Source organism: Erithacus rubecula, assembly GCF_903797595.1.
Source record: "Erithacus rubecula genome assembly, chromosome: 3".
Lineage (NCBI taxonomy): Eukaryota > Metazoa > Chordata > Aves > Passeriformes > Muscicapidae > Erithacus > Erithacus rubecula.
In genome coordinates this window covers 19,744,918-19,767,079 of record NC_136689.1, presented here as the reverse complement: position 1 = coordinate 19,767,079, position 22,162 = coordinate 19,744,918, and the positions used below count along the sequence as shown (strand labels likewise).

Genomic DNA, 22,162 nt, shown 5'->3' with positions numbered 1-22,162 from the left:
TGTACAGGGTTAATAAAAATTAAAAAAAAAAACAAATTTAAGAGAGCAATATGAGTCTGGGGAGCGTGGAAAGATTTGGGTAAAATGATGAGTAAATACAGTGCCAGTATGTCTTTAAATCTGGCTTCACACTCTGTGCAGCAGGAAGGGTTTGCTGTTTCTGTTTTGGTGTGTATTGGGGGTTGCTGTGGAAGAAGATAAAGGGCAAGTGGCAATGAACTGAAATAGAAAGAAAAAGAGGACGTAATGGGTCTGATATGCCCATGCACCTAACATGCTGACTGCCTCCAAACCCCTTGGTGACAACTCTGTTTAGAGTTGTGTCTGTTTAAGACTGCACTCAGGTGATACAAGAAGTGCCTGGGCTTCTGATGGAGAAAAACAAGCAGTCAGCATCACAACAGCTTCCCAGAGCAGTGAGGACAAAACTGGAAACAAGAAGTAAAGTAAATCATCAAAAACCCAAGGAGATTTCATATGTGCTTATTTATGGTTTTATAATCTCATGCTAACTCTTGCTTTGGAGGAAAACTGCCATGCTTCTGAAATTTGATTTCCTTGTCATACTCTATATTGACAATCAGTGTGTTGTCAGATGTAGCCTGAAAATATTTCTGTTCTCCAAATACAGATGAAGAGTTCTACATCCCACTCTTAAAACATTGCCACTCTTAAAAAAAATCCCAAATTAACCAAACAATCAAAACAACAAAATGCTAGGGAAATATTCCTGTATTTAAATATTTAAATTATGTCTGAAGGCAATCATATACTCACAATTAAATGAAAACACTTAATGCATATTTTGATGGGGTGATAATAGATGTTTAGAGCTTTTTCACTTCTTTAATTTGTTGTCTCCAGACAGATTAAAATGGTCTTTCAAACTCTAGTTTTGCAAGTTTTTTTTAAATCCAGCAAATCTCACTGAACATAACTCTATGTTCTCACCAAATACCCTATAACCCAGTGTAATTTTCAGGCATGAGGAATGTAATTTTTGCAAAATGAAATGTTTTAACTAGATTGCCTTTGATTTACAATATCAGATTTCTGGTTATTATCAAGTTAGGACTTGATTTCTACCTAGGTTACCATGATTCTTAAAGTTTAGGAAAACAGCAACCATTGTCCTTTATCATCACGTTGTGACAGTTCACCTGATCTTCTGTCTCACAAAGCACATCTTCCTAACACAACCCAGCAAATTACTGCCACACAAACCATGTCTGAACAGTCTCATTGTGCATCTTTGGCATGCTTCCTTTCAGAATTTCAACAAAAACTTTTCTCTCTTCTGAAGCCATTACTGTAAAGTTGTCTCCATGCAAAGAATAAAATCAAAGATGTCAAGAAAAACAGCAAAGATTTATTTATCTTTGCTCTCCATTCAAATCTCTTTCCAAATATTTTTGATTCCACTAAGAATTCTGCTACATTGAATGCTCTATAACTCATATTATGGAAATAGGACATTTCAGCAAATATTGATTGACCACGCTAGCTACTAATTTTTGTACCTATTTCCTGGCAGACTCACATATGAGAATAAATAATTTTTTAAATAAAAACAAAAATTGAGCTAGTTCTGCCAGAAGGAAGGGACAATTGCAGGACTAATTCTATAGTAACATTCCATTGCCTATTTCATGACTGGTGACCATCAGTCTAAAGCAATGAAAAGCTCAGAGCAACATAAGTATATTGCAAATTGAGAACTATCACTGTATTTGGTATGGTTTCTCTTGGTGAAATCAGAAAAGATTGGAAGTTTCTAATTGCAGACACATTGCTGGTACTGAGCAGATGTGTTTGAAAATAAGTATAAAATTGTCCTAAGGGTTAGAAGGCAGTATGTTGAATATCAATCTGTATTCTTTTGACATGTAAAATTTGAAAGACCACCTGATTGACAGATGAGCTGTCCCATGCCCAGCATTACAGTTATGATGTTCTTCCAAGCCAGGGTGAGAGCTTTATGCATTCTTTCAAGGCATAAATTCATCAACATGAAATCAAATCAGATCGAATTAAATTTTTTAATAGTACTTTCTTTGACAAATTCGTGGTGTATAGTACTCATATTTCTGTGGCTTCAAGCCATGAAATCTTACACCAGAAAAATATGAATGGTAAGGAATGAATCAATTTGGAGATGACTCTGAATAGCAGCTAAAACTATGTCAAGATACATATTCAGAATGTACCGTTAGCTCTAGTGCTTACAAATGAAAACCCATTCTTACAGAGCTACAGACTAAATCATACCCAGAAACTTCCAAATCAAAACAAAAGCTTCATGCGTCTCCGGCAATGTGATTCATCAAGGGAGCATTACTTTTATCTGAGACAGAGATTGCCACTTGTATGTCATTTCCTCTGGAAGCAGTCCATCAGTTTTTGCAGACACAAAGCCGGGATACTGTGGCAGTCAGTCCCTCCGTGCCGTGCTGCCCGTGGCTCTGAGCGCGGAGCAGCGCTCAGGGAGTTTGAGTGCCTGGCCAGCTGGAACTCATTGAGAGAGGCACAACCACCACTGCTAGAATTACAGCTGGGCTTTTGAGCTGTCTTTCATTTCTAAATGAAGGGAACAGCTGTGTGTATTCACAGGGCTTTTTGAACTTCTCAAACCACCTTTTGCTCTCACACAAACGCAGGCAAGTGAAACTGAAGCTGAACACAGCTCTCATGAGCCATAATTTCTCTCCTGATCTCTGAGATAATGTTTCTTGTGTTAGGTCCTGCTTTGTCAGCTGTGTCATCTTAAACTGCAGCAAATCGAGGGAAGGTTCTTCTGCAGTCTATATGAGGCAAGATACTCCTTATGATTGTGCAAGACAATGGGATTTTGGGGTGGTGTATTAGTCACTCCTGCACCATACTGACTCCAGGAACTGGTGATTTGACTCCCTTCCAGCTCCCCATTGGGAAGAAAGTTCTTGTTCCCCTTCTGTGTATATATTAGTTTTGTAATATATTTACTTGTTCAGACCTTTTAGCCTCCACCAGAAAATCCAAGTGCTTCATAATGACTTTGGCAGACAATTCAACCAGCAAAACACACAAACACCTGCAGCACACGTTCAGATCCTTAGCCTCTCCTTTTCAGCCCGAGCAATTGCCCAGGAGCAAGCAGGATGCTCCATTTCATCAGCCTGCACTATGGCACTGGCTCCAGCTGGGGATGTGCTGTGTTACACTGAATTATTAGGCACAGCTCAATAACTGTTAGAAAAAACTCCTTACCAGGTTCCCTAGGAGCAAGTGTATAGGTTGACATGAAGGTAAAAAGAGAAGGTACCAGCTCTCTAAGGCATGAATCCAGCTGTGTACTGCCCCACAGCAAAGTGGCAGCTAAAAACCATCTGCTGTACATCAGAATGGGATTGGGAAAGCAGGACTAGCAGAAGCAACATGAAGGGTTTGGCTTGGGTAGCTCTCCTGAGGGGACATCATGGTCACCAGTATTGCATTTTGGCTTTTCTGACTCTCCAGCCTGGAAATATGTCACTAGCACCAATAATGATGCCCTGGAGGCCACAGCTGTTCACTTCTCTTTGGAGGAGCAAAGCAAAAGGGCATGACCTGTGTCACAGAAAAGCTCATTACCAGAACTGGAGCAGGGGTTCAAGGACTGAGCTGACTAGAAAATGAGGTTTCCTCTACTTGGAAGAAATAAAGATCTATAAAAAATGGGGAAAATAAACTTGGAATGTGTTCCATTTGGACATACTTGAGGTAGGGACAATTTTCTAGCCGAGTGCCTTGTCAAGCTTATTCTGTCTTGCAAAAGTGAGCCTTTCAGACTGGTAGTGACTCCATCTGTTCAGTTTTCCTGGCAGAAAACTAGGGGGTGGGGAGATGGGGGGTGGGGGAATGGGATGAATTGTTAGGGCAAAATATCAGTTTTCTCCTGGAGAATGTTATTTCTATGAAAAGGCATTGGGTTTTTTTTATATCAGGAAAATCATTGCAGAAGAAAAGCCCATGCCTAATCAGATCTGAAAAAAAGCTCCCTATATACACTAGTTAGTCATAACACATAGTCTTGACCAAGAGGTGATAGTCTTCAAAAACATACTTTCAGTTTTATGAGTGGAAAATCTATCCTATGAATACTGACAGTTCTCTTTTATTGTACTGTAAATAATACTGTCATCAGATGTAATGAATCCATCATAATAATGAGCAATTATATTAATAATTGTCTCCAACTGAGCCTTGAAACAAACTATGTGCTGTCAGAAAACCTTTCTACAGGGACCAGCAGCAACAGTGCTGGGCTGTATTTGCAGAAATAGGAAAGGAGGCGTTCCCTTGGATCAGACCAAGAGCCAGGAGTGTCCCACCCATGGTCAGAGCCTCTAGGACAGTCTGACACATGCAAGTGTCCCTTTCCACTTAGAAGTGGGAAAGCTGATATGGGATTGTTTGAATCTAAACACCAGAGGCGGTGATTGCAGGTTTCTGAATAGCTCTTCCTGAAAGGAAATGAAAGGAAAATAAATTTTGGAAAGGAACTTTTGATGGCATTGCCACAAATATACTACTAGAAAATAAAATGAAGCAAAAAACAGATTCTATAATATATATCTCTATATCTCTATAATCTTTATCCAAGTAACAGAATGTGCTCTAAAGAGAGATCACCATTAATTGTTAAAACACGAATTAAGACAAACAAAAGTAATTAATTTCCAAGCAACACATTTCCTTCTAGAAAGAATAGAGTACAAACTTAAGAATCTGCAGGTCTGTCAGCCAGAGGAAAACCCAAGCAAATTAAATCTGCAGGATGTGGCCCAATGTGCCAGCTGAGCACTGCAATGTCATTGTTTCACAGAAACAAAGGCAGCTTCAGACTTTGAGTGACTGACTGCATGGAGCCTTGACACTTCTGTACAAACAGAGAACAAAATAAGGTTATGCTTGTGCTTGGATGATGAGAAGAGTTTGCAATTGCCACTAGAAAAAGGCTCTCCTTAAGAACTCATTCTAATTAATATTTTAATATGATTATTTAAAAATGATTATACGATAGCTGACTATAATAAAAGCCCTTGCTCTGAGCACCATGGGCACCTTTCTTGTCTCCACACAATGAACACATTTTCACTAATGAACCATTTTATTCCATAGTACAATGGAATTTGACATCAGGCATCACTTAGACATGTAGGCATACTAGATAATCTTGCTGGGATTTATCTAAGATATGGAAATAAATAAATATCTAGACTTTTAATAGTAAGACTTATCTGAGTCCATGTTATGTCCTGTAACCTGAGTCTGAAATTCTTGGAGCACTTTGAAAATTTTGAGCGATGTTGAAGTCTACATTACACTGGAGTGATTTTTTTACAAATAATTTAGTGCATTAGCACTTCCTTCTAAAAGAAAACAAAGATTTTTAAACTACAGTCAAATCTGCTCATTCCCGCCTTTCTAGAGAAGGTTTATTTATTCAAATTATATGAAACCAACATTTTTTGTTAGTGATGAATGGATTATAAGAATGTAAGAAATACAGGGTGTATCTTTGGATTAAATTTTGAAACTGTTTTAGATACAGGAGTAAAAATTAGCTGCTGCTGAAGAAAGGAGTGCCTAGGAGACATCCACCTAGTTTGTACATCCCACTATTGCACTCAAAACCTTATTTGTTCAGCATGCCATTCTAAATCTTCAAAGCTCTATGGGGAAGGCACCTCCTCCCAATCTGCATCCTGTGCTGGACAGAATCCAGATGGGTCCCTAAAGTGTCTCTGCAGCTTCTGCTGACCAAGGCACTGCCTGGGGATCCACGCCTTTGTGGCAGTGGGATCACATTCCTCGTGATGAGGCTGATGCTATTTTGGTAGAGTGACTGCTGCCCTCAAAGCAGAAATTGAGATGTTCCTCTGCAGCGAGAATTCACTCATGGTGGAGGGAACAGCACTGCTTTTGAGCTTGGGACAATAATATTTCCAAAGTTGTTCTTCAGCAGAAATCTGTGAAAAGCTCCTTACAAAGGGAGGGGCTGTGTCTAATGGGATGGAGAAATGTCCTGCTCTGAAAAGCCCAGGATGGTCTGAGCAGTTTGCAGCACTGCTGACTTGTGCCCAGGGCTGTGCTTCTCCTCCAGTGCTTTGCCAGCCCAGATGAACACAAGTGGAAGGAGCATCACACTGACACCATAAAGGGACAGAGAGGGCAGAAAGGGCTCTGGGAATTCCCCCTTATCTGAGAAAAATTGCATCATGTATAGTTATGGACACTGTGAAGAGTTGAAGTTTGGTCTCAGCAAATGGAGACAGAAGAAAAGGGAAATATTCCTGCCTCTTAAACTTTCAGGCTTGCTTATTGGAACAATGCAGGGGGTCCACATGACCTTCCTCAAAGTCCAGAGTGGTTCTTTCTGAGCTGTCTGGGGTCTTCCCTTTGATCAGGACAAGCTTTGATTGATTTAAATGCAGCTTCTCCAGCCCCAATGTAACTTTTATATTGTGAGGCCTGTGCTGAGTGTGATAAGCAGTCTCACAGACTTTCCAGCAAAATCTAGAATACAGAAGAAGAACAGAGGAAACAAGAATCCAGCTGCAGATGAGTCCAAAATATTCTTTCTCCAAGAAGGGGCATGCACACTACCATCATGTGGTGGTATTTCACAGTCATTTCTTTGTACTATGTTTTTTTTTCTGAAGGAACAGGCTAAGTCACATTGCTATGAGCTGGCAGGGTGTGGAAAACACCAAATCCATGAAGGTCTGACTCATTCTGTGAGTCCAAAAGAAGAGTCTGTGCTGGCTTCACTTGTGCTTCTTGTCATCTGAGGTTTCTGTAGGCACCAGGCAACCCTGCCATCACTACAAATTTAGCTGTTGTGAGAGCTCAGGGATTTTGCATGTGTTTGTAATTTTGCTTCTACATAACCTTTCAAACAGCAAAACCAAAGTGTACTTTGATTCTGGCAATGTAGGCAATTAGAAAAACAAAAAATTGGAGCCCTCAGCTGGTCTTGTTTAGGGTAAACAGCTTTTTGGCCTGACACTCTCCTTTCAAATACCCAGATCTCTCATTGAAAATCAGTGCATGGGCTAAGATTTCATTGTATACCAATGGTGAAGCCTGGCACACAAACCTGAGGAGAATTGTAACTTTCATCCTTACAGTCTTACACTGAAGGATTTCTTGTGGAGGCCCATAACTGCCTGAAGGAATTCAGGGATGTGCTGTTGTGCTGCCAGCTTGCATGATAATATGTTAATGGATAGCACTGCAGCCTGGCCAGAAGGCTGGGATTTGATGTCTGGGTGCAGGACCTGGGTGGGTATATTTCATACATCATCTGCTTCTCCAGGGAGATGTACTACCAGGAACATTCTGTAAATCAATGCATGGCCATAAGAAAAGACATTCCCTGTGCTAGAAGAATTTCTGCAGCACTTTAGAAAGACACACTCATAAATAAAATGTAATAACGGTAATCTCCTAATACAGTTTAAGCATATTTGCTAATCACAAGAGGGAGCAAAACTAGAAATAAGATAAGATATTTTTATGTTAAGCTAATAAAAAAAAGAGGATGACCAGATGAGTGTGAGCGACAATTATCTAATGCAGTATTCCCAGATGGAGAAAAAGGATATTATGGCACATCCCTGGAATGCTACTGTGGTTTAAAAAAGGGGGAGGGAAAGACATATCCTGCTACCAACAGAAGGAAATGAAACAGTTCTCAGGAGCAGATGCCATATTAATTACTGTATTCATTTAATAATATTCCTCATAAAATCGTGCAATGATATTTTAACCACTTTGAGCCTAGCTGCAGAAAGAGTCTGGGCTCTTAAGCACACTGACTGGAAGCAAGCAAGGCAGTGCTCTAGTCCAAAGTGGAACTCTGTCCTGGTCTGCAGCAGAAGAAAGGCATTTGTTCTTATCAGGCAGATGCTTGCCCTCATAAGATGTTCTTTTGCATTAACCCAATGATAATTCCAACATTGACAGTAGATACACAGACCAAAGGAGTGAAACTTGCACAGAGAGCTCTGAATCTTGTCTTGCTGCCTCAGTTTTGCTATCTGCTCATTAGGCTGCTGGCATCTTGCAAAAGGCTGGGCAAAGTCTGCCCTTGTCCTGGTTCTGTCCAGGACAGGGTTAACTTTTTGCAGTAGGTGGGAGGGGGCACGGCCAGGACAAAGGGGTTGTTCTGTACCACATCACTTCATTGCCAGGGGACAGGCCAGGAAGAAAGGCCTCCTCCTGGCCCAGAAAACCTGGCAGAGGGAGCTGTCAGGTATTGCCTGTTACAGTTTGGGGTCTTTTTTGCCTGTGTGAATAATTTCTTTTCTTATACCTCTGGCATTAGTATTGTTGCTGTATTGATACTGTTAATTTTCTTATCTCAACCCTTGATCTTTGCCTTTTGTGCCTCCAGTTGGAGGGGGAAAGGGGAGCAGTACATGGCTTTAGTGGGAGCACTAAACTGGAGAATATTCCTAAGCCATGACATCCTTACAATTAATAAAAGCAGATGCTAAACAGACTGGACATCAAGGGACAGTAGCACTTTGTGAGCAGAAGAACAGAGAGGAACATTGTCACTGAAAGACAGAATGATCAGTGATTTTCAAATAATATTTTTCTTTTATAAGGAAGGAGTCTTATATAAGGAGGGAGTCCTGAAGGCAGGACTGATCTTCAGGGCAAAAAAAACCATGACATTCTTCCTACTTTGCCTCCCCAGAGATTACGTTCTGCCATACCAGATAAGAAGGTAACTAATCACCTTAAGGGGGGAGTTAAATATATGCTTGTTCAGCTAATAATCTGATGAATATAGATGAAAGAATGACATTTCTATGTCATTGCCTGTAATATCTTACTAGTTACAGCCCCATGACTCCTCTAAGAAAGACTGATGTCAGGGTATTTAGCCAAGGCACAGCAAGCAATATAAGTTAAAGACCATCCAATCTAATTTCAGTTAGTGTAGCATCACCAGTAAAGTCTGCTGTTTGATATGCTTTGTATCTTATCATTGTCACTTCTGTGCATGTCATTATAAGAAGCAATTCATCTCATATTCTTGCAACTTCATTGCAAAACTCCTTCCAAAATGTCACACATCCTATAAGCATTACTAGCAATGAGCCAACATCCTCTGACAGGACATGAAACACTGCACAGTGCTCCTTTGCTGGGAAAGTGCTCATATGAGATTCATACTAGAGACTGGCATAATAAAAAACTGCAGTTTTGCTTCTCTCCCACATTGCCCCTTCTCAGTTTCTAGCACCTACACACAGAGGCAGAGAATTGCCACAAAATCAGAAGAGCAGAGTTTTTTCCTTCTTACTTGACACAGGTACAAATAGTTGTGTGTGCTGAAGTGGTGGAGATGCAGGTCCTGCCCAGACCAGACCAAGCTGGAGTCACCCACAGAGAGAGAATGCAGCTCACCATGAGTAACAGCTGCCAGCTGGTGGAATGGTGGCCCAGGTGACAAGAAATATCCCATGATCAAAGGAGAAAAGGAAATAGGTAACACAACACACAGCTGACTTCTCCTTGTACAGATGTGACTGAATTTCAGTCTGAAAGAACTGCACTGTACTTACTTGTACATCTGATTATATTTTTCCTGCCCTTAATGTGAAACAGTCATTTGCTCTATGGCATGATAATATCTTTGGGAACTGAAAATCACTAGGAATACCCGTGTATAGAAATTTTTGGTTTTGACATTACACATATAACTTCTGACTCATATGTGGACCAAGCCAGGGAGCAAGTAGCTAATTAACTGTGTACATCTGACTGAATTAGTCATGAAGCAAAATGCTCTTTTTATGTGGGTTTGGGTCAGGGTGGAAGAACAGGCCCTTTTCCAGTATGGAGACTGGGACCAAAACCGTTGTGTGCAGCAGACAAGGTCCAGCAGTACTCAGGAAAACAGCTTGCTCAGTCTAGCTGTTCACACCCCACCAAGCATGATGATTTTCCCCTTCAGAATTCAGGAAGATTTAAAAAATATTATAACTTTAGTTTGATACTATAAAAATATGTCTACATCTCCGTAAATCTGTTTCTCATAGTAACTTCTAAACATGGCTTTATTTCTTTTGGGGTTTTTTTTGCAACTGCCATTTAATAACTGTAGTTTGCTAAGACAGGTCATGTCTGTGCCATAACACCTCTGCAACATTTAGTCTTGTCTTTTTGCATCATATACCACTTTTCCTTACTCCTTCTGCCACTTCAACTGTGATCATCACCTAATCCAACCTAACAGCTAATTCCTGTCCTTCCTGTCCCCAGCCTCCCAGCAGGCAGGAGGAAATATTGTCACCAAGCCTGCCATCTGCTAGCTGCCACGGAGCAGCATGATGGAGCTGTCAGAGCTGCCACAGAGCTAAGAAGACAAAGAGAGTGCTGCTGTCTGCTGCAAGAGCCTGGGGTGGGAGAGCTGCTGCCACAAACAAAACCAAGATGGGGGAAGGGGCACTTAAAAGCTCCAGGGAAAAGAGCACTTGACCAGCACCAGTGGCCACTCTGGTTCATGAGTGTAGCTACATGGAAAGTGTCTGAGCAGCAGCTTCCCATTTCCTTCCAGACAATGGTGAGGGACTTTGGCATATGGTCCCTGCATCACCTACTCAGACCACAGTGAACAGGTTTATGTTTCTATTATACACATTGAGAGCATCAGATCTTTCCCCTCTTACACTTCTCTGCAATACAGGAATCCCAAAACTGACATGCAGCAGAAAATGTAGTTTATTTTAGCTGAATGGATATGAGGTTTCTTTTAATTATCCTTTTTTCCTGTTTGCAAGTGTCAGACTGCACATGGATTTTAAGCAGAAAAGTCCCAAATATCTACAGTCTGCTTAGAAAGTGAACTGTACACTTGTTCCAGATGATTCCCCCTTTCCCCTACACCACAGCACATTCCCAGCCTTGCCAATACATTCCCCTTTCGCAAGATGCAGGGTGGGAGCAAACACTGTTCAATTCCCTAGCTGGTTCAACCTTGCTCTCTTTTTACACTATGGCACATATTTGTGCAGCATGCAACAACCAAATGAGAACATCTTTTCCAAGTGGTATTTCTTAATGGCATTGGAGGGAGATTTGTAAGTTATGTTACATGAATTGCAAATAAAAGCCTCCTTAGCACACTTCCATGACTTTATTTGCCCTGTTTTATTCTTTTTTATACCTCTTTCAGTCTCTATTTTCTTTGATTGAAAGCACTGAAAATTGTTAAGCAAAGAGTGCTCCTGTCTCTTCACTCTCTCTAGTATGTTTTATTTCTGTTCTTTTAAGTGCCTTGGATTAGTTCCTTGCCCCTGGCACTATTCCTGCACCCTTGACTTATGTCTAGAATAGTGTCTTCTGGCAAGTTCCTTGCTCCTCACAGGCTTGCTACTGTGTGCAGGGCTCCTGCTTTCCATGGGTCAAGGCCTTAGGCATCTTGAGACTAGCACTGGCCTCTCCACTTGGCTCCAATGTTTCTTTTTCAGCCTCCTCACAAAAACAAACCAGGGCTTTAGTTAGCTCTCAATACAGTGCTCCCTTGTTTGTTTTCTTCATGTCTATTCTTTCTTTCCATTCCTGGCCACAGAGAGAAGAAAGCTGGAAGAAAACCACTTTTGCCAATTTACTACCAATGCAGAGCTGTGAAAGCTGCCATAGTAACAGGGTAGAGGGAGTGAGGGAGGACATCCTGAAGAAACAGATTAGGCCATCAACCAGTCTGCTGCTAAACCTTCTGCAATATCCAGGTGTAAATATCCCCAGAAGTACAGGTACTATTCCATAGTCCTCTCCCTGGCTGTAAGTAGACTTCTCCATGGTTTCACTACATGTCTGTTCCTCTTGTGCAAAAACCTAAGTAGAGCACAGGGACTACGTGCTGGCATCCTGTACAAGGGTGAGATCTGAAGGAAGAATCAGTCCAGCAGAACAGCAAAATTGTAGGCAGGAGATTATAATCCACATGATTACCCTCTACATGCTATAGTACTAAGTACAAAATTGAGAAAAAATAACTTTTCCGTTTTCTTAGAAAATTTTGAGAAAACATTTTTTTGTCATTGAAATATTTCTTTTGAGGAAATGAAAATCTAGAGTACTTGGCTTTAGATTGACTCTCTGGTTTTATTTGCCTAGAAATGTCACATTTTGTTTGTGGGCGCATTCATTTTCTTTTAGTCATTAGATGAATTATGAAAAGTATAAACAGGAGACACAGCAACCCTCCCTTTAAAAAAATGTAGATATTTATCAAAGTTTTTGAACATTCCTTACCCATTCTCAGATAAAAACAAGAGGAAAATAATTGGGCTCACTGCCTTTTTGCAATCCTAATGTCAGGATTTCCCCTTCCTTGCATCAACCTGGAATCACAACATCTCTCTTGCCCAAAAAAGCCAGGGAATCTAATCAAAGGTGGACATTAGACTGTACCAAACCCAAGCACCTGAGAGTGATTCACCCTCTCAGAGGCACACACCTGCCTTAAGGTAGCAATGCTTCACTCCCTACTGATCACTGAGGAAACAGGGCTAAATAGTTTGGATTTCACACTTGAGCTTTAATGGTAACATTTAGATAAGATAAATTTCCCCTTGTTCTTTTGCAATCTTATTATTTTTCTTTATTGTTAAAGACTTGATTTTTCTTGTTTCTAGAATGTGGGCACATACCTTCAAGAAGTCACGATCACAGTCAGATCCACCTTCTAAATCAAAGGCTGTGAAGCTATAGTTGAGAGTGTTCCCCTTGGTAGTTTGGATAGTCCACTTGCAGTGCTCATTTAATGGGTAATTATTTGGATAATTTAAACTTTCCAATATGCCATGGCTACGATTAGCAGTCAGCACATCATGGCAAACTGAAAAAAAAAAAAAAGTGGCAATAGATTATTTTTGTACAGTGTTATTAATCCAGAATCTCAAAAATTACTAATTGAAGTTACTGATAGCATTACAAGGTGAGAAATATTTTTTTTCAGATTAGAGGAGCCATACAGAAAGAGAATGGTCATATGTTGAAGAACATATTTGATATGTTTCAACCAAAATTCTGACTGTTCAAACTTGAATCTTTCAGAATTATTATGGCCTCCTTTAGAAATGTACCCTGTCATTTGAAACAATCTGGGGAGGTGCTCAACAAATATTAACTAATAGATAAAAGTTGGGTTTTTTGGCTAACTAGGAAAAAATTATGATCCCTGGCTAAAACAATCAATGGAAAGCACACTGCTAGTATTGGGCTATGTAGCCCCAGGAAGAGAATGTGATAATGAAATTTCTTAAAAAGGAGCCATGATTTTCCTTGTGAGACATGCATCCTATCATAAGAACTGGACCCTCACCGGGAGTAATAAGAGCTTTCCTTGAAGTGCAAAGAAAATGAAAAAAAAACTAAACTAGATAAAGAACAAAATTACAGTTATGGCATTAGGTCTGTGAGTCTCTTTTCCTGTATCCACCTTTCCCAAAAGACTAAAAATATCACTGTGGGCAATCCCTTGTCTGGAGGGAGCACACAATGTGTATTGGGAGCAGAGCAGTGTAATTAATGCACAGGGAAGTGGGCAGGAGGTAGGGACCAGTGCAAGCTGTTTGGTTTGTGCAGAAAATCTGCAGCCTTTGAACAGCAGAATATAGCTGAGATTCACTTGCATAACCATTCTATTGTCTGTCACCATGGATAGAACACCTACCTCCTGCACTTTTTTTTTTTATTTTATCCCAACAATCTAAAGGTCTGTGTTTTCAGTATTTCAAAATGCTTGGGATACAGCTGCAGGTCAGGGCCAGGTGGAGTGGAGCTTGCCTGCTAAGCTACACTGAAGCATATGACTTTTTGAAAGGGCAGGATGAAGAGCACAAAATGGGTTTTGCTACCCCCTGCCATCAGAACTTTATTAGAAACATATCAGGCACAAAGGTGCCTTTGAATGGTAACCTGATATCATGTTTTCCTTTGCAACATCTTCCAACTAATCATTAAATTTCTTTCACGTACATGTAAATGTATCTGGTATCTAAGAATCTTTATTTTACAACATACTGCCTACATAATTTTAGCTTTTGGGCAAGTCATTAAAAGCTTTCTCTGATGCATCTTCAAGAATTAAATATGAATGTAAATCACATTATCTGATAGCTCAGGTTCTACGTCTGAGTGCTTTGAAAGTGCTCTCTCTGTTTAATTAATGAAAGGCAGGGGAAACCTTTTCAAATATATCCTCTTGACATTGCAGCCTGAAAAGTACATGGTAGATGAATGTGTAATGATATCTGTAAGGAATGAGGGAGCCAAGGCTCCCTCCCTCCCTAATTACTGTATGTGTTACACATGGATGAATAGCTCTGTCTTTTCATAATCCATTTACTATTGTCCAAACCTAGGACAACTTCATGTCTATAAACCTACAACAATCCTTGTCACTTGGGCATGTCATATTTAGAGGACACAAAGATGCTTGCAAATCACTTTGTATGTGATGAAATTACATATATTCCAATGTGCATTTAACTGTAAAAAAAAAGTAAAAAGTGTATAAAGAGAAAAGTAAACACCCAGCGTATATTCAGATTATGACTGGGAATAAAATAACTTTGTCATATGTCTTCTTGGATTTTTCTCCAAATGCTATTATTCTGATATTTCTGGGGTAGTACTATTTTACAAAAAAAAAAAAAAAAAATGTTTGCAAGAAAGTATTACCCTTGCCATAAGATATATTTAAAAAATGAAACTTTAAAACCTAAATTATCCCAAGCACCCACAATGATGCAGTCTGGCTGACAGAAACTCAATTATCCTTTGTCATCCTGCCTCAAAAGCAGCTCTAAGATCAGAGAATTTTGCTGTATCTGCCTTCTCTTTTAAAAATTTAGGAGCCTAAAGGAGCAGAAGAGCAAGAACAACCAAATCCACCTGTTATGGACTTTCAGTACTTGTTTTTCTGGGGGGGAGAGTGCCACTTGTGCAGATATTAGAAATAGAACCACCTTACTAGCTTTCTCCTAAGGAGGAGATCATCTCCATCACAGGTAGATGGACAGATAAGTTTTAGCTCTCTGTGTTCTGTAACAGTACCAGAATAGAAAATCTGGGTTGTTGCTGTGCTCTATACATTTTATTGTGCTGATAAATATGTAATATCATGGGCTGCAAACAGTTTCACAGACAACATGACCTTAGAAACATCTCATCTTCCTTTACTTACCCTGTTTGTATTTGGCTAAGAAACCTCCACCTTGCAGACTATTGTCTGTCCTTAGTTTTACGTATGCTCTGTCTCCACTGGAATGGATTGTTTGTGGTATCTGATCCCCACAAAATTTACCTAGCTCTCTAGCATTGCTGCTGTTGCCATCATATATCTAAAAAAAACAAACAAACCAACAACAACAAAAAAACAAAAACAAAAACAAAGAAAATGAAGATATAATAAAGCTGATGACATTACAAATCTGATTAATTTCCCCCTGACAAATGTCTGCTTAGGGAAATGTTACTGGGGATACAAGAGGTTAAATTCCATTTCTGCTCAGAGGAAGCCTGGCAGGCATTTCAAAAACAAGCAAAAACAGGAAGCCAGTAACTGAATACTAGTGAGTTTTTAGGGGCTTAATCATCAAGAGGAGAACACGGCACTCCATCTCAATTTTATTAGAAATATTCAAATAATTTATGCAACAATTCAAATATGAGATTTGGGGTTAACAATATGGTTATTAACACCATTGTGCTTTGTTCCATGTAATTTACTAAGAAAGCATACTGTTCAAAACATAGAAAATTTAAGATACATAGATGTTTCTATCTATCAGATTCTTTCTATCTGGATATAAATGCTGCTCTTACCAGCAGCTATGGCTCCATGAGATTAAGGTAGCAAATCAACATGGAGCTTTTCTATTCTGAGTCTGTTCACTTAGGAATATTTAAAAACCAAGGCCCTGTGTTTTCTCCTGGCCCTTGAACTCAGCACACTCATCTGCCTCCTGTGGAGCAAAGTGTCACCCACCGCAAGGTAATCAAATCTGCACTTCGGGTGATTTTCCAGATGGAACTGCTCAAACTGGATTTCAAATGGACTTCCTCTGCTTCCTTTGAGCAGCCAGTAGCACTCTGAATTGTGGTAATATGGCATAGGGTAGTTGGGAGACATGAAGATGCCAGAAGCTGTTACCAAAGTCCCACCACAACCTGAAAATAGCAGAGAAAGCAAACCAACATTTAACAATGAGGAGAGAAGCAAACCTGGTGTGTGTGATTCTCACTACTGACCTCCTTCACATGCCCTAAACATCTTCAATAATTCCCCAAAAATGTGCATCCAGCCATAAATGTTGTAGGCAGGAGAGAGCCCATAGCAAATAAAAGTCTTAACTACCGAATTTGAAGGGTGCTTCTGATAGAGAAGAATTAGAAATTAGAACCCTCTTCATTAAATTCTTAATTACTGCTTTCCTAAACATAAGAGAAAATTTAAGCTACTGTATATCTAGGGAATAGTATGCTCTTCTCTGTGATGAAAAAAGAAAGCCCAAGGAACAAGAAATATCCTTGATCTTAACAGCATGCATACATGTCATGATATAATTAGCAGACAGACTTAAGAAGATTGGAAGCAGAAAAATTGTGGAGAAAAAGGTGAGAAAATAAATACAAACAAAATATCAAAAATAAGATGCGTAAAATATTTTCATACTTGATGCAGTCATTTTACCTGCTGTGGTACCATCCCACTCTGCTGAAAATCCCTGTCTTGTGCCAAATATGTCACTTACAAACTTTATCCACAGCTTGTTACCATGAGAGATTATAACAGGAGGCAGGTCTGTACCACAGTACTTTCCAAGAGAAGGAGAAGTTTCATAGCCTCCATCTCTAGAATGGTAAAGAAGAAAAACCTTTGGTCAAAGACAGATACCATGAGAAATGCTAGCAAATCAAAAATATTGTGATTCTTTCAGGCCTGAGAAGGACTAGTCCTGGCTCTTCATCTTCAACAGAAATGCTGCTACCAAATATTGAGTCTTGCTACTTGCAGTAATAAGCCCTACCACAACTCCTGCTTGCTGGGCATTTAGTCTCTTGTCTCAGCAGCCTGAGAGTGTGTCAACACAATGACAAGTGTCTCAGGTAGGCTATATTCTCTATATTCTAAAAGGTGACAATCACTGGGGCAGCCAAAGGTAATCCTCTCATTTGAAGTAGTGATTTTCTCTCTCCTCACTGTTTAGCCTGGAGCAAACCTAGATAAGCTGAGTTATTTAAAAAACATGTTTAGTTGCTGCCTCACAAATGGGAATTAATTTCTGGAATAATTTCATGATTTTATGATGTGATGCATGTATTGAAATATTTTCTTAGTCTTCAGAATTGGTTCTACAACTGCTTATTTTCCCATTTTTAAATTAAGTAATATTTCCAGTAACATTTTTTTAATACTGTAGTCAGGGTTCACAGCTAATGTTCTGTTTTGCCTCCTGCACATGCCCTATGGGAATAAAAAAGAAGGTGGCAACCTGCTCATCAATTGCTTCCTGACCTTGTCTTTAAGCACTTTCATGCTACTAACAACCTACAGGTCAGTAGGACAATAACAGATAATTTATATCTATATATGGTTGTGAACTTCCTATGATACTTTTTAAGTGGACAGTAGTACTTTCAATTGCATATTCACAGGTTTCGAGCTGCTTTCGGGAAAAAATTCTACTTAGCCTTTGCCACTCTCTTTTCTTGTCACCCTCCCAGCTAAACTCCTTGCTGCTGTCTCATGTTACTGGCAGTTGAAGAAATGTGCCAGAACCTCCCCTCTCTTGCATCTTGGCCTCTGCAGCTGTGGTCAGATGCCATTTTCTTAGTTGACTGAATGCAGTTTATCAGAGGACATCTCAGGACAAGAAATGAGAGTGGCACTTCACCTAAGACTTGTGTAGCTACCCCATTTAAAACAGACATTCTAAAAATCCAGTTAGGGCAGTAGAGTGTGCTGAGTTGCACTTAGAATGTTCTGTCCATATCTTAAAACCTGTTTAATGCTGCTGAACTCTTAACAGTGAAAACAGATCTATAAATAAATGTTTTCAGTTCCTAAGGTGAAAAGGTGAAAAAGATCACCCTGTTGACAATTTGGACAACTCCAAATTAAAGTGTTAATTGTTAAAATAAAGTTTGATTAAATATAATCTCAGATTGTTGTTTTAAAAAGAAAAAGAAATTAAATACTTTACTTAGAAAATATTGAAAAAGCTTTTTAGGTTTTCATAACATTTTCCAGTTTGTATGTACAGCTAAAAAATCCAGATAATTCAGTTGGAATTCAGAATCTTAATACTGCAACTTCAGCAAGCAGATTTTTGTTTGGTTTTAAAAAGAAGATACTACTTACCAAGGAATAACCCATACTGAATATGTGGTATAACATCCAGGATGAGCTTTATCATGGTGCTCAGTGAGGTAATGGAAACTCTTAGCATGCTCAGACTGAAAAAACACACTGCAGTCTGCAGATATGGCTCACCCAGAGGACAGGAATGGGTGCACCAACACTGCAAATTGCAAATCCATCTGCAGCCATGCAGCAGAAAGGATATGCACTTGGTGCTGCTGTAATGTAAGCAGGTAACCTTTCTGCAAATATTCCTTTCTTCTATTTGTCTCTGTCCTGTAAAATTCCCTAGGTTAGTATCCTAAGTTTAATGGTCATGCCAGTTAGAAAAATATAGTAGGTTATTTACATGCTGCTCTCATTACCTCCTAGAGTAGCTTCTGTCTGAAGACTATAAACAAAAAACAGCATATAGAATAGTTTGGGCTGGAAGGGACATTTAAGGGTCATTTATGGCACCCAATTCTGCAACAAACAGGGACATCTTCAACTAGATCAGGTTGCTCAGAGCCTCATCCAGCCTGGCCTTGACCATTTCCAAGGATGGGGCATCAGCTACCTCTGTGGGCAGCCTGTTCCAGTGCCTCACTACCCTCATTGATAAAATTTCTCCTGAACAGTCCAAACTCCCTCAGCCTGTCTTCATTTGAGAGTGCTCCAGTCCTCCAATTGTCTTCATGGTTCTCCTCTGAACTTGCTCCAAGAGGTCTGTGTCCTTATGCTGGGGGCCCCAGAGCTGGATGCAGCATTCCAGGTGGGGTTTCTCTGTCCAGGGCAGAGCAGAGAGCCAGAATCACCTCCCCTGGGCTGCAGTCCACACTGCTTTTGATGCAGCCCAGAATATGGTTGGCCTTCTGGGCTGCAAGGTTACATTGCCAGAGCCTCTCTAATTTTTCATCCACCAGCACCCTCAAGTCCTTCTCCACTGGGCTGCTCTTGATCTGTTCACTCCCCAGCCTGTACTGATATTGAGAGTTGCTCCAAACCAGAGCAAGACCTTGTACTTGGTTTTGCTGAACCTCATGAGGTTCACATGGGCCAATTTGGTCGAGCTTGTCCAGGTCCCTCTGGATGGAATCCTGTCCTTCAGGAGTGTCAGCTGCACCACTCAGCTTGATGTCAGCTGCAAACTTGCTGAGGGTGCACTCAATCCCACTGTCTATGTCATTAATGAAGATATTAAATAGCACTGATCCTAGTACAGACTCCTGAGGGATCCCTTGTCAGAGATATCCATCTGCACATCAAGCATTGACCACTACCCTCTGGATGTGACAATCCAGTCGATTCCTCATCTTCCAAACCACCCATCCAATCTATCTCTCTCCAATTTTGTGAGAAGAATGTTGTGGAGGACTGTGTCAAAAACTTTACAGAAGTCACACAGAGATGACATCTGTAGCTGTTCGCTGATGTAGTTAGTCCATCACAGAAGGCTACTAGGTTGGACAAGAATGTCCTTGGGAAGTCATCTTGGCTATCTCCAGCCACCTCCCTGTCTTCCCTCTGCCTTAGCAGAGCTTCTAGGAGGATCTGTTCCATTATATTTCCAGGCACAGATGGAGGCAGACAGGTCAATAGCTCCCAGGGTCCTCCTTTCTATCCTTTTTAAGAATGGGTACGTTTCCCCTTTTCCAGTCACCTGGAACTTCACCTTACTGCCACGAGTTTTCAATATGAATATGTCACAAAACAGACAATAAAACTCTTTGTTTCTGCACTAAGGAAAACAGCCCAAATGCAGTGCATGGGAACACAGTCTACACTCCCCATGTGCTCTCAGAACTGGAATGTATCAAGTGGGAAAGCTGACAATAGAGGATGAGAGGTAAAGGTAGCCTTTAAAGCTCTCTGATAAGTCCCTTTCCCACACTGACATCAAGGTGTATAGTTAAAGCTAAAGATTCTGAACATGATTAAGTGGGTTTGGACAACATCCATGGTAATCAGTACTAAAGACAAGAGAAAGAATTAGCCTTGCCTGATTTCCACATAATCCTCTGTGCAGCGTTTGTTGCCTTCCAAGGTGAAGTTGGTGAAGCTCAGCACAATCTGCCTGTTTGCTCCCACAGTGATGGTGTAGGTGCACTCAGTCCACAGAGGGTAGTCACTGGGGTAGTTTGGAGATGTCAGCACACCGGTTTCAGAAGTGTAGTTGTGAGAGCAAACTTTAAAAAGAAAAGAGACAAAGATGAATTAATGTCATATGTCTGCTAAATTAACAGGAAATTTCTATTTTCAACATGCAGAGGAGCAAACATCCTGTGCTCCTGTGCATTATAACTCTTCCTGGACACTTCTTACTGCTGAATGTCAACAGTATAAACTAAAAGCAGAGTCCAGCTGTTTCATGGCACTTCTTACATTTGAGTTGATTTGTTCAACTTTTACCATTACTGTGTCTGTAATAAATAGGTAACATAAAAGCAGTTTCAGCTGCCTAGATGGTTTTGTCCTAAAGCCCAAGTAAGCAGAGAAAGGAAACTGAAAGGGATGTATTGCTGAAGATGAAAGGTAGGATTCCTGAATTACTGAAAAGCAGTGGTGATGGAAATTAAATATAGCTTCTAGGTATGAGGAGAAGCTACATTGTTTTCAAGCATTCCCCATGGTCAAACCCGTTAGAGGGGAGTTTATATCTAAATTTATTTTCCCATTTTCAGGGCCATAAGTGACAATTAGTTGAAAAGTGGTATAATCCTTAGAATTTGAGGACACAAGAGTTTTACTTAAGTCTTATATTTAAATGAACTACTTTATTTTTATTTATTTATTTATTTATTTTGTAAGCAAGCTATGAGCTGGGAAGAAGAAAGTAGTGTGGACTAATACTGAGGACAAACCTAAGCAATAATTAAAAATATTTTTCATTTCAAAACACAGACATAAAGACTAGGAATAAAAATATTTGCTATAAAATAGTATGAAACTTTGTTTGGAAAGAAGAATTGTTGTCTATTAGTTGATCACAGTCAATGAGTAAAGTTTGTGATATGGCTGCAAAAAGGGCAAGAAGAAATATGAGCTTTGCCAGGTGTTTTCAGGCAAAACAGGAAATTCTGATGCCACTGAACAAGGCAATGGTGATGTGTCACCTGGAAAAATGGGGATAACTATGATGTTCTGAAAAATCAAATGAGAACAAGTAAGACAGAGGTTGTGGAGATAGCAGGAAATTAGTAGATTGGTAGGTAAGAGACACTAGAAGAGCTTAACTTGTTTGGCTGAGCAAGTGCAGATAAACATCAAGAAGCATGAAGAAAGGAAAAATAGAACACATTCTCAATGACAGGACAAGTTCAGAAGTTAAAAAGTGTCCATGAGTACAGAGACATAGAAACTAGGAGAACATTTCTATTAGGAAGTGAGTTTCTAGAGCAATGATCCAATCAGCATTACAGATGCAGAAAGGAGAAAACAGTCCACTGGTTCTTAAGGTAAAGTTTGATTAATTGAAGGAGGGGTCCACATTATGTAGTTTTTAGCAAAAAAAAAAAAAAAAAAAAGGACAGGGGGAGTGATGAACCCTGGGACTCATCCTGGTCCTCCATTTTCCCATTTCACATCCTACAGGCTGCAAATACAAGAAATTAAAGAGTTCCTACAAAATAGGCAGATTTAGACTAATTATAAATAGAACTGAGAGAGCAAGCAAAATATTATGTTCAACTACACTCATTTAAGCTGGTTGCCACAGATCTCTGCTTTCTAACACAGCACAGCTGCAGTGTAGCAATGTTTATGCTT

General features: G+C 39.9%; 1 protein-coding gene across 1 annotated transcript in view; it reads right to left on the bottom strand.

The window, feature by feature from the left end:
* The window catches only part of CUBN (cubilin), a gene marked incomplete at its 5' end in the record, with an annotated part of 139,034 nt that overhangs the window by 83,615 nt on the left and 33,257 nt on the right, over nucleotides 1-22,162 (bottom strand). The window contains 5 exons of the mRNA XM_079301094.1: nucleotides 12,696-12,883; nucleotides 15,236-15,392; nucleotides 16,040-16,221; nucleotides 16,745-16,905; nucleotides 20,397-20,583. Coding sequence (XP_079157220.1) covers nucleotides 12,696-12,883; nucleotides 15,236-15,392; nucleotides 16,040-16,221; nucleotides 16,745-16,905; nucleotides 20,397-20,583 — 875 coding nt within the window. The remainder of the gene's footprint in view (nucleotides 1-12,695; nucleotides 12,884-15,235; nucleotides 15,393-16,039; nucleotides 16,222-16,744; nucleotides 16,906-20,396; nucleotides 20,584-22,162) is intronic.